Source organism: Hibiscus syriacus, unplaced genomic scaffold (genome assembly GCF_006381635.1).
Source record: "Hibiscus syriacus cultivar Baekdansim isolate YM2019G1 unplaced genomic scaffold, ASM638163v2 tig00110472_pilon, whole genome shotgun sequence".
NCBI classification, from domain to species: Eukaryota; Viridiplantae; Streptophyta; class Magnoliopsida; order Malvales; family Malvaceae; genus Hibiscus; species Hibiscus syriacus.
The window spans coordinates 596,264-610,722 of record NW_024062752.1 but is presented as its reverse complement, the minus strand read 5'-3'; the positions used below and the strand labels follow the sequence as shown (position 1 = coordinate 610,722).

At 32.7% G+C, this 14,459-nt stretch overlaps 1 protein-coding gene across 3 annotated transcripts; it reads left to right on the top strand.

The window, feature by feature from the left end:
* The first annotated feature begins 4,145 nt into the window (after positions 1-4,145).
* On the top strand, positions 4,146-11,541 carry LOC120127834. Of its 3 annotated transcripts, XR_005516572.1 has the most exons (8): positions 4,146-5,397; positions 5,468-5,569; positions 6,059-6,141; positions 6,464-6,541; positions 7,559-7,659; positions 8,720-8,783; positions 10,342-10,408; positions 11,296-11,541. XR_005516572.1 is itself a non-coding variant. In XM_039145649.1 (7 exons), exons 1-5 carry the CDS (start codon positions 5,281-5,283, stop codon positions 7,635-7,637), a joined length of 459 nt encoding a protein of 152 aa, XP_039001580.1. In that variant the 5' UTR covers positions 4,146-5,280; the 3' UTR covers positions 7,638-7,659; positions 8,720-8,783; positions 9,672-10,300. The 3 variants fall into 3 exon arrangements, 2 of the variants coding, with proteins under 2 accessions (XP_039001580.1, XP_039001579.1); XM_039145649.1 differs by lacking the exons at positions 10,342-10,408; positions 11,296-11,541 and adding an exon at positions 9,672-10,300; XM_039145648.1 differs by lacking the exons at positions 7,559-7,659; positions 8,720-8,783; positions 10,342-10,408; positions 11,296-11,541 and having other exon boundaries at positions 4,146-5,201; positions 5,306-5,397; positions 6,464-7,086.
* The last annotated feature ends 2,918 nt before the right edge of the window (positions 11,542-14,459 follow it).

The following is a 14,459-nucleotide window of genomic DNA, read 5'->3' as shown; positions in this document are numbered from 1 at the left end:
TTTTAGATTTTGGATTTATGTTCAGATTTGTTGTTAGATTTTAAAGATTTAAAAATGTTTTTTTAACGATTTTCAAGATTATAAATGATTTCTTGTCAATTAATAAGGATGACATTGCTTGATATTTATTTATACTCATTCTTTCTTCCGTAGAAATCCTATATTTTTTCTGTTGCAGAGCATCTGTTTGACTTTATGTTGGAATGATCCTAAAACTGCTTGCATTGATGCCTATAGGCTATAATCGGCATGCATATGGCTGTTCCTTCAAGGATATGTCTCTATTCCTTCTATAAATCTTGTTTAGTTATTTATATTTGATTAAATTAAAATTTAACAACCGCATACTTGAAAACTATTTTAATATATGAAAAACACTTTTCACTACCCTAAAGAAAGAAAAAACATAGATATGATAACTTGTTTTTTTAAATCTTTTTTTTTGTATGTGTAGACTTAATTGTCAGCAGCATGCAAGATCATTCACTTGACTTGAACAACCATTTATTTTATTTTTTAAATTTATATTTTTCTATTTTATAAAAGTGAATTTTAAAAAAGCTTGCGAGTGAAGGGAATAAAGAGCTATCTTATGTTTATGTAAATTATAAAATGTACTACATTATATAGAATTTTAATTTACTGGATTTTATTTTACCATATTTGAAATTTGATATCGAGTTTTCTTGTTATTTAATAATTAATTATTATTTTTCTGGTCCGAATTCTTTTTATTTAAAGCCTGAATAGTTTAATATTGTTTTTTGGGGTCAGAAAAAAAGTTTAATATTGTTTAGTCAAGCACGACGCATACTTTTTTTTATATAGGAAAAAAATCTCAGCCCAGTTGTAGATTCACTATACAAAACCCCGGGATTAATTCCCCACTAACCTGCATGGGAGTAAGCTCCACGGGCGACAGGCCCTTTATAACTCCTAAGTAACCTTCCCCTAGACATCTCTGTCTCTCTTAAAAAACGTTTTATTTTTCAGCAGTGACTCCTCAATCAAAACCTCCCAGCGACAATGAAGCAACTCAAATTTCTCCTTTGCCCTAATTATCCTTTGGTAAGTTCATTTTTCTTGTGTAACAAAATTAATTCAAAAGTATTGTTATTATTTTTGGGCCACCAGACTTGATTTTTCTTGGTCTTACGGAGAAGAAGGAGCGTTTCAGCTTTGTTTTTGCTTAATATTGGCCGTCACTTCTAAATTCTGTTTGTTTCCAGAGAGACTATATTCTCTTGGATTTTCCGAGGAATCGAAAAATGACGTGTTTTTTAAAAGCACTGTATACATTCTGTTAAGCCTCTGTTTGTTTGCCGGGAAACTGAACTGGATTTTAAAATTCTTAGCTATTAGTTTCTTTCTGTACTTTTGTTCCAATTTTAGTTTGAATTTTACTTCTTTCTATCTTTGATAGTTTAGATGTTTAAACTTTAAAAGATAAACAAGTCATCACTTCAATATTTCCATTTGTTCATTTTTTTTTCTTTTTCCAGGTTTGGGATGGAAATGGCTTCTCGCAATGTTTTAATGACTTATATCCTTCTTTTATTTAAAAAAATATTTATTTGACTTATTTTTAGGCATCATCTTCACACAAAAGTGAAACAGAAAATGTTTCTATTGAGTTTGGCTTTCCTTATTCGTGTTTACAGTCTTAGGTTTTGGTATAGATGCCACGACTATTGCCATGATTTGCATAGTTGGAATTATGAGAAGAAGTGCCAGAACAAACTGGATGGTAAATTCTTCTTTATACAAGACTATTGTCCTTTCATTTCCTTTTTTAATAATGTCTAATGAGCATAATTTTCAGAACCGGTCATGCTACCGGTTCACTGGTTCAACCGGTCGAACCGGTCTGACCGGTCGGAAGAACCGGACGAAGTCATAATTATTTAAAAAATTAAATAAAAATACCAAAAATATTTAATAAAAAATAATTTTTTATATCACAAGTCATATTCAAAGCAAATCATAACATATATAAATTAAAAACCATAAAATCAAGTGAAACAAAATGATTCAAATTAACTACAACATAATATTTAAGGTAAAACATATTAAATAATAAATATAATTATATAACTATAATTAAAAAATAAATTTGGGGCTAAAAAAATCATAACAAAATGATATTGTTTGGTTTAATTTTTTTTAAAAGAACAATCTCACATCTAAGAAACATAGAAGAGCATCCCAAAAGTCTAAAGAGTAAAAATATGAGAACAAAACAATCCCACATTGCTAAGAAACATAGAAGAGCATCACAATTAACTTCTATAAATAATAGAGGTAATTTAGCATTCAAAATCATGGAGCCTTGAGTGAACTATTCTTTCACTTCAATCAAGCTCGAATTTTAGGCTTCAATTGAGCTTCTAAATTTTTTTTTAGTTCAAGCCTTTTTGAGTTCAAGTTTTAATATTATATTTTGAGTCGAGTTGAACTTGATAATTTTTAACTTGTGAGTTTGAGTGGAGTTGAGCTTACTTTTAAAGTTTTCAAGTTCGAGTCGAGCTCAGCAATACTCGAGTTCGACTTGGCTCGTTTAACAAACGACGTTTGGTTTAATTTTAAAAAAAAAAACAAAATTTCCCCTTTTTTCCGGTTTTCAGCCGGTCTGGTTCGAACAGTTCAGCGGTTCTGTAGTAGCGGTTCAACCGGTTTAGATTAAATCGGACTAGGCAACGGTTCCCGGTTGAACCGGCCGGTCCGGTCCGGTTTTCAAAACAGAGCTAATGAGAAATTTCTATTTTTCATGATTTCATGCCTCGTGGAATGGAAATATACCAGCTTTTTTTCCTTTTTTGGAAATAAATGGTTTATGCATCAGCTGTTGCTCCAGCATGACGTTCTAATTCTTCGTATTATTATCATGCATCAAACTAATCAAGTAATATGCTTCATATCTCCCCTTCCCACATTTCCTTCAGATTTTCACATTTCATGGTCTGGGTAAGCTTTTCTATGTTTAAGACATTGACTTTTTCCGAGAACTTTAAGCAGTTTTCTTTGCTTTTATAAACATTATTCTGGTATCTTAATATTGCTTGTTTCTTAAATATTGAAACTATATTCAGGCAACTATCATGTTCTCTTTGAGGTGTTAATGTTTTCAACACATTTTGCGATACATTCCGCTGTATATGGTGGATTATAAAATCTATGTTTGGAATGCCTCATTTGCAACAGGCATTCTCTTCAATGGAGGTACTTTGTTTTTCCTTTTAGTGATATTTATCAAGTGCTTCTATAATTTATCGTGCTGTTGATCTTGCACATCTTTCTGTTGATCTTGCTCATCTTTCTGTTGATCTTGCTCATCTTTAAGTCTTTAATGGTGTGTTAGCTTATGTTTTGTTTCTGTTTGCTCTATGAACCATGTAATGCATACAAGTAGGTTTGCACGCTGGATTTTTCATATCATGCTAATATAAAATTTTAACCCTATGGATGCTTTTATGGTACAATGCCATCTCCATCTAAATAGTAGGAGGAAAGACGCAAAATATTATTGAGGGCTAAAAGAAATAATCATTTCTTCCAAAAATTTGAGATGCCAAAACCATTACAGTTGATTAACATCTTACTTCTTGCAATTTCATTTTGTTATATTTGCCTCCATTGTCTTCGCTTCTGAGTGATCATGGATATGAATTTTGCATATATTATTGGAAAGCAATATTTAAGCCATTTGGTTTTAGTTTCCAGTTGAACTTGCAGTTTAAAAATTGTCTGAACTGTTTAGTCAATGATATTGTGAAAAAAATCTTTAAGTAAAACCGTTTAGTCTTCTACATCAAATAATCTTTTCTTGTGTAGAATGCATGTTGCAATTACATACTGCTGATATGTCACAATAATTTGTTCCATTCTTATTCTTCTTGAAAAAGAAAGAAAGAAAAGGCAACTTCAAGCTGTAAGGCTTTTTTCTTGTTCCATTCTTAATTAATTATCTCTCTCTAATAGAAGAAGTCTTAGAGTCGGTTCGCTCCCTACTGGAGCAACCTCGCCTGTTTTCTTCGACAACCTTAGTAGAAGAGTTGCTAGAGGTACGTTAAGGGAACTATTCAATCACCATGGAAGGGTGGCAAAGGTTTTCATCCCCTTTCTCAACAATAGACCAAAGTATAGAGAATCCACCTTCACATTTGTTCACTTTGCAAGTTAGGACGATCAGCTGAATGCTATCAAGAAGTTGAACAACATTGTGATAGATGGGAGAAAGGTGTAGGTGGGGATAGCTAAGTACCCGAAGACGAAGAGTCTGAGAAATCCGGACGAAAAAATGGTGAAAGGCTGAAGAGACGATCGGAGGGAACCTCCAGAAAACCAGGGGATACTGTAGAATTACTTAAAAAGTTTAATGATTGAAGGTCTTACAAAGAAGTTTTAGAGAATAGTAGTGATTCTTCTGATGGAGAAGCGAATTCGAAGATGATGTCACGAGGGAACAAGAAACCCGACGAATTTTTTCATTCCAGCAAAAGAAAGGGAATGGATCGATTGTTCTTTAACTGGGATTGTAAAGACTGGGTACGAGTTAGAGTTCGTCCAGAAAGCCCTCTTCAACGATGGCATTGATGTCAGGATCATGAGCTAGGGTTTTGCCAGGAATTCGTGTATCCTTAATTTCCCTTCAGAAGAAGCAATGAACGATACATGGCTGAACAAAAAGGTAGAGTTGTCGTACTGGTTTGAGTGGTTGGATAAGCTTGTTATGGAGAAGGGTGTTCCCATGGCTTTCTGTTCCGTCAACCTATATGGAGTCCCTCTCATCAGCTGGAACGATTTTGTCTTCAAAAGTCTGGCTAACAGATGGGGGCATTTGGTCTGTATTCCAAGATGAAACAAAAACCAAAGATGATCTGACTGTGACTAAGCTCCTACTGAGGGTTGCTAGCCCGTTTGATGTGCCAAAATCTATCAGACTATTTGCAAATGGAAGACCGTTCCTGATAAAAATTAAAACAGGGTTATTTAAGTCAAGATCGGACGTGTATAGTGATCAGAATGATGGGATTTCTTCGGAGGATATCTGGGAAGAAAGTTCATCGGAGAATGGGGAACATGATGACCGGACTCAGCTGGTGAACCTGGGAGCTCAATCGTCACTTGAGGAAGTCCAAAACAGAGTCAATACGTGGCTCGAGGAAGGTCAGACAGGTGGCAATGTTGAATTAAATCCAGAGGTTAATTCCCATGAGGATAATGATGTTCCTGGTACTTGCTTTTTGATGGATACGAGGCACCAGTCAGAGGGGATGAATAATGATGAAATGGATTTTAATGGCAGGGGTTCTGTTTCCAGTGGACAAAATTAATGCTATTAACGTGGAGAGTGACCATCAGAGTCAAAGGGGCGACTTTTATTTCAGGGAAATGGAGGTGGGGTTCCTTCTACTTTTTATCCGTAATAATCTTTTCCTTTGGTTGAATTACTCTTTTCTGCTAAAAGGTGGTTTCTTTTCCGACGAAAGTGGACAACCGAGGTGGAGTGCATGAGGTTGAGGACGACAAAACTTTGACGAAACTGGACAACCGAGGTGGATTGCATGAGGTTGATTTCTTTTTTTTTTAAAGACTGAATAGTTTAATATTGTTTAGTCAAGCACGACGCATACTTTTTTTTTTCTAAGAAAAAAAGTCAGCCCAGTTGTACATTCACTATATAAAACCCCGGGATTAATTCCCACTAACCTGCATGGGAGTAAGCTCAACGAGCGACATGCCCTTTATAACTCCTAAGTAATCTTCCCCTAGACTTCTCTGTATCTCTTAAAAACCGTTTTATTTTTCAATAGTGACTCCTCATTCAAAACCTCCCAGCGACAATGAAGCAACTCAAATTTCTCCTTTGCCCTAATTTTCCTTTGGTAGGTACAAAATCAAGTCAAAAGAATTGCTATTATTTTTGGGCCACCAGACTAATTTTTCTTAGTCGTGCGGAGAAGAAAGAGCGTTTCAGCTTTGTTTTTGCTTAATGTTAGCCGTCACTTCTAAATTCTGTTTGTTTCCTGAGAGACTATATTCTCTTGGATTTTCCCAGGAATCCAAAAATGACTGTTTTTTAAAGCACTACATTGTGTTAAGCCTCTGTTTGTTTGCCGGGACACTGAGCTGGATTTTAAGGTTCTTAGCTATAATTTTCTTTATGTACTTTTGTTACATTTTTAGTTTGAATTTATTTCTATCTTTGATAGTTTAGATGTTTAAACTTTAAAAGATAAACAAGTCATCACTTTAATATTTCCCTTTGTTCATTTCTTTCTCTTTTTCCAGGTTTGGGATGGTCGGATGGAAATGGCTTCTCGCAATGTTTTGATGACTTATTCTTCTCTTATTTAAAAAAAATATTTATTTAATTTATTTTTAGTATTCATCTTAACACAAAAGTAAAACAAATATTGTTTCTATTGAATTTGGCTTTCCTTATTTGTGTTTACAATCTTAGGTTTTGGTGTAAATGCTGCGACAACTGCCATGATCTGCATAGTTTGAATTATGAGAAGTGCCCGAAACAAACTGGATGGTAAATTCTTCTTTATATAAGACAATTGTCCTTCCATTTCCTTTTTAATAATGTCTAATGAGAAATTTCTATTTTTCATGATTTCATGCCTCATTGAATGGAAGTATATCTGTCTTTTTGTTTTTTGTTTTTTAGAGATATATGGTTTATGCGTCAGCTGTTGCTCTGGTTTGAAGTTCCAATTCTTCTTATTTATTATCATGCATCAAACTTAGCAAGTAATATTCTTCATAGCTCCCCTTCCCCCATTTCCTTCAATTCTCGCCCTCTTTTTGTTTTTATTTTTTGACTGGAGTCGCAAAAAGAATTATGTATTTATACACGTGTATATATATAAAATCTAGGTAAAATTTTCAGAGAAGGTTCTTCTACATCTTATAGCAGTCATTGGAGAATGTTTATCATGTGTGGATGTCATATTGCTTACAAAGAAAAAAGATTCATGGGGATTTTCTCTTAAAGTTCTCAGCAAGAAGATACCATGGATGCTATTATGGTACAACGCCATCTCCATCTAAATAGTCGGAGGAAAGATGCAACATATTATTGAGGGCTAAAAGAAATAATCATTTCTTTATGTTGAGATGCGAAAACCATTTCAGTTAATTAAAATCGTACTTCTTGCTATTTCATTTTGTTATATTTGCCTCCATTGTCTTTGCTTCTGAGTGGTCATGGATATGAATTTTGCATATATTATTGGAAAACAATATTTAAGCCATTTGGTTTTAGTTTCCAGTTCAACTTGCAGTTTAAAAATTGTCTGAACTGTGTCAATGATATTGTGAAAACAATCTTTAAGTAAAGCTTTTTCTTCTTCCATATCAAATCATCTTTTCGTGTGTGGAATGCATTTTTCAATTACATACTGCTGATCTGTCACAGTAGTTTGTTCCATTCTTTTTCTTCTTCTTGAAAAAGAAAGAAAGAAAAGGCAACTACAAGCTGTAAGGCTTTGATTTGTTCCTTTTGAGGTGATATTATAACTCTTAATTAATTATTTATCCTTTTTGGCAGGTTTAGAAGTGTCTTGAAGAAAGCTCTGTTTTATTTTTGCATATCATGTTCTGTATATCCATTAACTATATCCGGATAAAACAAGCATCTATTAATAGCAGGTATGATTTTCAAGTATTTAGGTTATACCACAGGTTACATTTACTGTTTTACATGTTGTATCTTAAGTTTAGATTATTAAATTACTTGGATATGCTGGTTGATATGATGTTATCATGTCATCATTTCTTATTCTTGTTATGACTATGTTATGTGTTGTATGAGACTAGCAACAGGAATGTCGTTCAACCACTAATAGATTTTTCTATCGACTTATCTTGTATTCTTTTCATGTTTCTTCCTTAGTAATTGTTTTCCGAAAAGGCTAGAGGAGACAATGATTGAATCTCATCAATTCCATCTCCATCCCTAATGAAGGTGTATGAGGACCTTAGTACAATTCCTTAGGGTTTTACCAATTAAGCTAGCTTGTGCTTGGACCTTTTTCTATCATGTTTCAATCCATAACTAAATAAGATAAAAGTTCTAGGAATAGTCTAATATTTTTACTCAAAAACTTTCTTGACATGCTTTTTCAATCATACCTAACCTAGAAAATAATGGGCGGGAAATGGTATGGAAAAAGATAAATACAAATAAAAAATATTATTGAGGAACTGTGAGGACATATGAAGTGTGAAAATGTTTCAATTATTATGCTTTATGTGGGAAACTGATTATTTTAATTACAATATATAAAGATGGTAAAAAGATTATGATGCTATATATCCGATAATGACTTGGCTCAATCACTTTGTCACGTATATTCATGCATTAGTTTATTCATCCCTTTTTTTCAGATTACATATTAGTGACTCAACAAGTTAATTACCTATGTGTATAGCTTTCATTCTCCCATCGTAATTAGTAATTCTTAGCTCTTGTTTGTAACTTGTGTAATAGTAATCAAATTGAAAGGGTTTCTCGTCATTGCATGGATGATAATTACATTTTCTTCTTCTTCTGATTACATGTTAGTGACTCAACATGTTAATTACATATTTGTATAGCTTTTTTATCCCGTTGTAATTAGTAGTTCTTAGCTTACGTTTGTAACTTGTATAATAGTAACTTGTGATATTGATACTTATTGGCTAAACTTTTTTCATTCTCAACTTGTAGCCCACTGGAAGATTCACTTCTTCATGTTGAGATGGACATTGAGGAATGCCATCACATAGACTCTGTAAGTAATTCTTTCATCTCAACGTTTTTCGTGCATGCTTCCCGCCTATTTATTGTTTATATGATTTGTATTTTTATAGAAAAAATTTAAATAATTGTGCTCTTAGTAGTGTTCCTTTTTTATTCTTACACCAAAAGAGTTTGGATCCTCCACCTTTTTTTATTATCCATGCCAATCAATTTGGGGTAACACCATAGCAAAATTTTTTTTTTAGAAAACTTAGTCGATATGGTAAATGCAAAATTATTTTATGCTAGCTTGATATTCATGTTTAGCCTCTCTACCATTAGCCATCTGTTGTATTTGGAACTAGGACTGTTCTAAAAGAGTTTGGATACTCCATCTTTTTTATTATCAGTGTCAATTGTTCCAAGCCAATCAATTTGGGGTAACAGCATAGCAAAATTATTTATTTAGAAAACTTGGTTGATATGAAAAATTCAGAATTATTTTACGCTAGCTTGAGTTTCACGGAAGCTAATTTAAATCATGGGATCCAATTTTATGACATTAGTTTTCATTTTTGAAAAAAAATCACACTACTTTTGATGAATGCATACTTAGTTTTCTGAAAATGATAATTCTCTGCTTTGCGCAATGAGAGCATGCACAGCTGTAGAGAGATCCTCAACTGATGTTTCTCTGCCTTACACTGCACTGTATATATTTGACATGCCTGCTTCAGCAAGGCTCTTTTTTACTTTTGCATCATTTTTTGCAGCTGTCCATACTCTTATCATCCATTATAGCCATCCCAGAAACTTTCATGCCAAATCCTATTGTTTTTTTTTATTTCAGTTAAAAATGTGTCTTGTTTTACCAATTTTTATTTTCTAAATTAAATAAACTGATATTATTATTGTTCATGTTTGCTCGGTTGTCAAAGAGAGAAGCATGCAGGGCTTTTGGGATCATATGGGTTCAAATTGATCACTTCCATATTAGGTTATTGTATTGATTAGATAGTTTATAAATATCTTTGTGATTGGGGGGTTAAAAATTTAATTTGGTTCAGATTACCCCTGCTCGAGAACCATCTTTCCCATTTTAGGAAAAACCAAACACGCAATTAACCCCAAAGTCATCCCCGTCGCCCCATTGTCGACCAACTGTCTCCGATCAGCGGTGGAGTGCACAGCCATTGTCAATTGAACCGCCATTGTTCTTTGTTTAATCTTCAACCGTTATTGACTCCAAATCGGCCACCGTCTGTCGTGTAGAAGGAGAAACTCGTTCTGCTCCTCAATTGTCGATCTCGGCTGCCTTGCTCCAATACGCTAGATCTAGTCGTAACGCATATACTGGGTCTAGGGGGTTACAATCTGCGAGTTCTTTATGCTCCATTGAAAAAAAATGAAAATACAAGCTTGTTTGTTGAATGGATATATCTGTGTTCCCTAATGCATTAAAACTTTTTTAGAATTTGAGGTGTACTTGTTTATGGGGAATTATGGGATTCACCTAGCAGAAAAGTAAAAAATCATCGACTGAAGTTTTCAAGTTGCTATTTATGAATTTAAGTTCTTCCTACTACAAATACAATTTTTTTTTTTTGCAGGTTTTTAATGATTTCACTGGTTTTGCTGGACCACTTCTGAATAAATTAATTAGGTTTCTTCAACAAGGTTTGCTTAGCTCTAAATCTAATTCTTCTTGAAAAGATAGCAGTGGCCACCTCATATCTAGTTTTGTTGTAGCATTCTTTTCATTCTGTAATATCTATCTCCATGCTTCAGAATGAATTTTTGTTTTTTTTTTCTGCATTTCACTTTGATGCAATTAAACCAAATGCTATACCATTGAATGTGATAAAAACATCTAAATTACGACTTTTATTACCTTATAAAACTTAGTCTGTAATCTGTGACTAATTACCAGGTATTGCATTTTGGTTTTACTTACTAAGATTCATTTTGTGTTGTTCATGTCTCGATGAGTTGGGCCATGTTATTGTTTTGGTCTTTTGCTGGTTTCTGCTTCTGTGTTCCATATGAGATAATAGAGTTCAACAAAATGTATCTTGGTATACTAGGATTTTAGGTTCCTATCAGTTTCTGAAGGAAGAACTGGTGTTCCTGTCCTCCTCTCAAGAAAAAGCATCCTTGTCATTAGCAGGGTTTGATTGGACCCGGGGGAGTGAAGGGTCCTAAAATTGCTTGCTTTGATGCCTATAATCGGCATCCATATGGCTGTTCCTTCAAGGATCTGTCTCTATTCCTTCCATAAATCTTGTTTAATTTTTTATATTTGATTAAATTAAAATTTAACAACTGCATACTTGAAAACTATTTTAATATATGAAAAACATTTTTCACTATCCCAAAGAAAGAAAAAAACTTGTTTCAGGTTACGTTACTTTCAAAAATGATATATATATATATATATATATATCAAACTACTTTTATTTCAGGGAAATGGGGGAGGGGTTCATTTTACTTTTTATCCATTTTAATCTTTTCTTTTGGTTGAATTACACTTTTCTGATATAAGGTTGTTTCTTTCCCAATGAAAGTGGACAATCTAGGTAGAGTGCATGAGGTTGAGGACAACAAAACTTTGACGAAAGCGGACAACCGAGTAGGAGTGCATGAGGTTGAATTCTTTTTTCTTTTTTTTTTTAAAAAAAGGCTGAATAGTTTATTATTGTTTAGTCAAGCACGACGTGTACTTTCTTTTTCTAGGGAAAAAAAGTTAGTCCAGTTGTACATTTACTATACAAAACCCAGGGATAAATTCCCACTAACCTGCTTGGGAGTCATCTCCACTGGCGACAGGCCCTTTAAAATTCCCAAGTAATCTTCCCATAGACATCTCTCTCTCTTCTAAAAACTGTTTTATTTTTCAGCAGTAACTCATCAATCGAAACCTCCCAGTGACAATGAAGCAATTCAAATTTCCCCTGTGCCCTAATTCTTCTGTGGTAAGTTCTAGATCAATCAGACCGGGTGTCTAATTGGGTTAAGTCGGCCATTTCGATTAAATTGAGTTTGGATCTTGGTCCACTTATTTAAACTGATATCTCTCTGGTTCTCACTTGGCGTAATGACAAAATTAGCATGAACCCAACTTTTATGGTAAATGAATGGTTACTATTCCTTAAGATTTTGAATACAAGTACCATGAATACTAGGGGCGTTTAATGTGAAATGATTAAGAGTTATCTTTAAATATATATTACCTTTTACTTACCTTATATTAATAAAAAAATTTGACAAAATTAATGCTCCAATTTCTGCACAAATAATTATTTTACCACTTATATTTTAGAGTTATTTAACATCTAATATTTTAATTTTTAGTTAAAATAGTACTTGTTGCATGTTGGATGAAAATAGTTAATTGATTAATCACCAACATATATTATTGACGTAATATTTTTACATGTATTTTAATTGTTGGCGTGGTACATGTTATGTTATCATGTTGGGTAGTGTGACATATATCATATTATAATGTTGGATGATGTGATATTTGTCATGTCATCATATAAGGTGATGTGACAAATATTACGTCATCATATTAAATGACGTGATATTTTATTTAATTACTTTTATTATATGATATATGAGAAAATATTACGTCAATAATATATGTTAATCATTAGTCAACAATTGATTTTCATCCAATATGAATGATTTTGACTAAAAATAGAATTTTGAGTATTAAATACTAAAAAAAAAGGGAAAAAGTGATCATTTTATACAAGCGTTGAGAATTAATTTTGTCATTATACCTTATTACATATAAAGGTTTTTACTTCCTCTTTAGAATTTTTTATGTTTATTTTATCATTTTTTTTTCTTAAGTAAACTATCTTTTAGAAAAATATTATATGTTTTATTATTTGTCTTAAAAATCTTCTAAACTACAATTACTTCAATAAATTTGATTAAAGATTCTAATCGACCCTTGAAACTTTAAAAGCATATATGAAACAAAAGATGTGAAGATCTTTGCAATTTAAAATCTAAATAAAATAATAAACATAAGAGGCAATCGAGTGGCATTCAGAACTTTTCATAGGGATAAAATTGTACCGAAATTAAAAGGTTTTAAATTTTTTATTTAACAATATTTTAGATGTATATCAATTTAAATATAAATTAAATTAAATTATAATATATTTTTTTATATTTAAATAATTAATAAACTATTATTCTTTTAATGTTAAATAATTTGAACGCTTTTGGTCCATGAATTTAACCTATATAATACGAACATAACAAGTCTAGAAAATGATAACTAATCCTCATCTCATGAAAATAATCAGAACCGACAAAAAGAATAGCCAAAATGTAATGTAGCCTTGCCAACTTTAAGTCAAATCTTAATCATCTGCAGTTAATTAATTAGTCTTGAATCTCATTACTTTATTCCCCCCCCCCCATCTTAAATTAGAGTATCAATTATCATAGGTTTTGACTAGCCCTTCTTATAATAGCATGGCATGTGCTTTGCCGAAAAAATCATTCCAAACATGGTACGATAATGTTATCGACGGAAACCCTAATTAAACCTATAAATTAATGTAATAGAAACTGATAGTACGACCATTTACCGTGCTACAAAGTCGATTCTGAAAGTACAGACATGACCCGTGTTTGGACATTTGTGAATATATATAAAAGAAAGAAAACAAAACTATATTAACTTATTGTATCATTGGATGCTTATAATATTTGGAGATGCCTTGTGGGATTTGTCTTCTTTATATGGTTGGAAAACTTCGTACGGATCTAATTGACAAGCTTTCATTTAGAGGGAAAATGAGAGAGTGGCACCAAAACTTTTGAAAGCGATTTTCCCATTGCATTTTCCGGGAAATTTCGGGGGTGAGAAAAAGCCAAATTGTGCGAATATCCGGTACGTACGTACCTACATATGAAAAACTCCAATTCAAGGTTTAATGTTAACTGGTCCTCGAGATCTCTTCACATGTTTTTAGGGGGCCCTTTTTTTCAAAATATACCAAGTATTTTTTGCCGCACCCATGGTTAGGGTTTGGCTATAGCTAGTAACTCAGAGAAGAATTCAAGAAGAAAGCATGTGATAGTTGATTAGGGTTGCATCATATAGCTTGTAATACCATATCTGATTTTCTTCCATGAATAGATGGATTCCAATAAAAACTTGGAAGATGATAATATGCATTAGGGTTGTATCATGTGATAGTTCAAAATCGATTTAGTATATTCTTTGGTCGATTGATGCGTTATCTCTAACCTGATTTAAGATTGAATCAAGTTAAAAATATCATACGAAATATGATAATATGCATATACGACTTATCCAGACACTTCGAATACAACATATCATATAGGTGATTTAGGAGTCATTAGGATCGTGGCTAAAGGAGCTACCAAGATGTTTGATGTGTAATGTACTAATGCTTACTCTTTTATTATCCGGAACAACCCACTTGAAATAATATGATGTAATATAGAGATGATAATATAATAATAATCTTTAATTTCTGGAGGAGCGCACCTAGGCTATAAGGGGAAAGGACCTCTCCAATGTACATGTGTTTAGACGTGTGGAAAGTCTATGAACACTTAGCAAAAGAAAGTCCAATGTAAAGATTTCTTTCGAGTTTCGATAACAATAATTTATACAATAGTACTAGATCAATCGAACTCCGCCCTACGTAAATAGAGATGAAAAAGAACTCATATA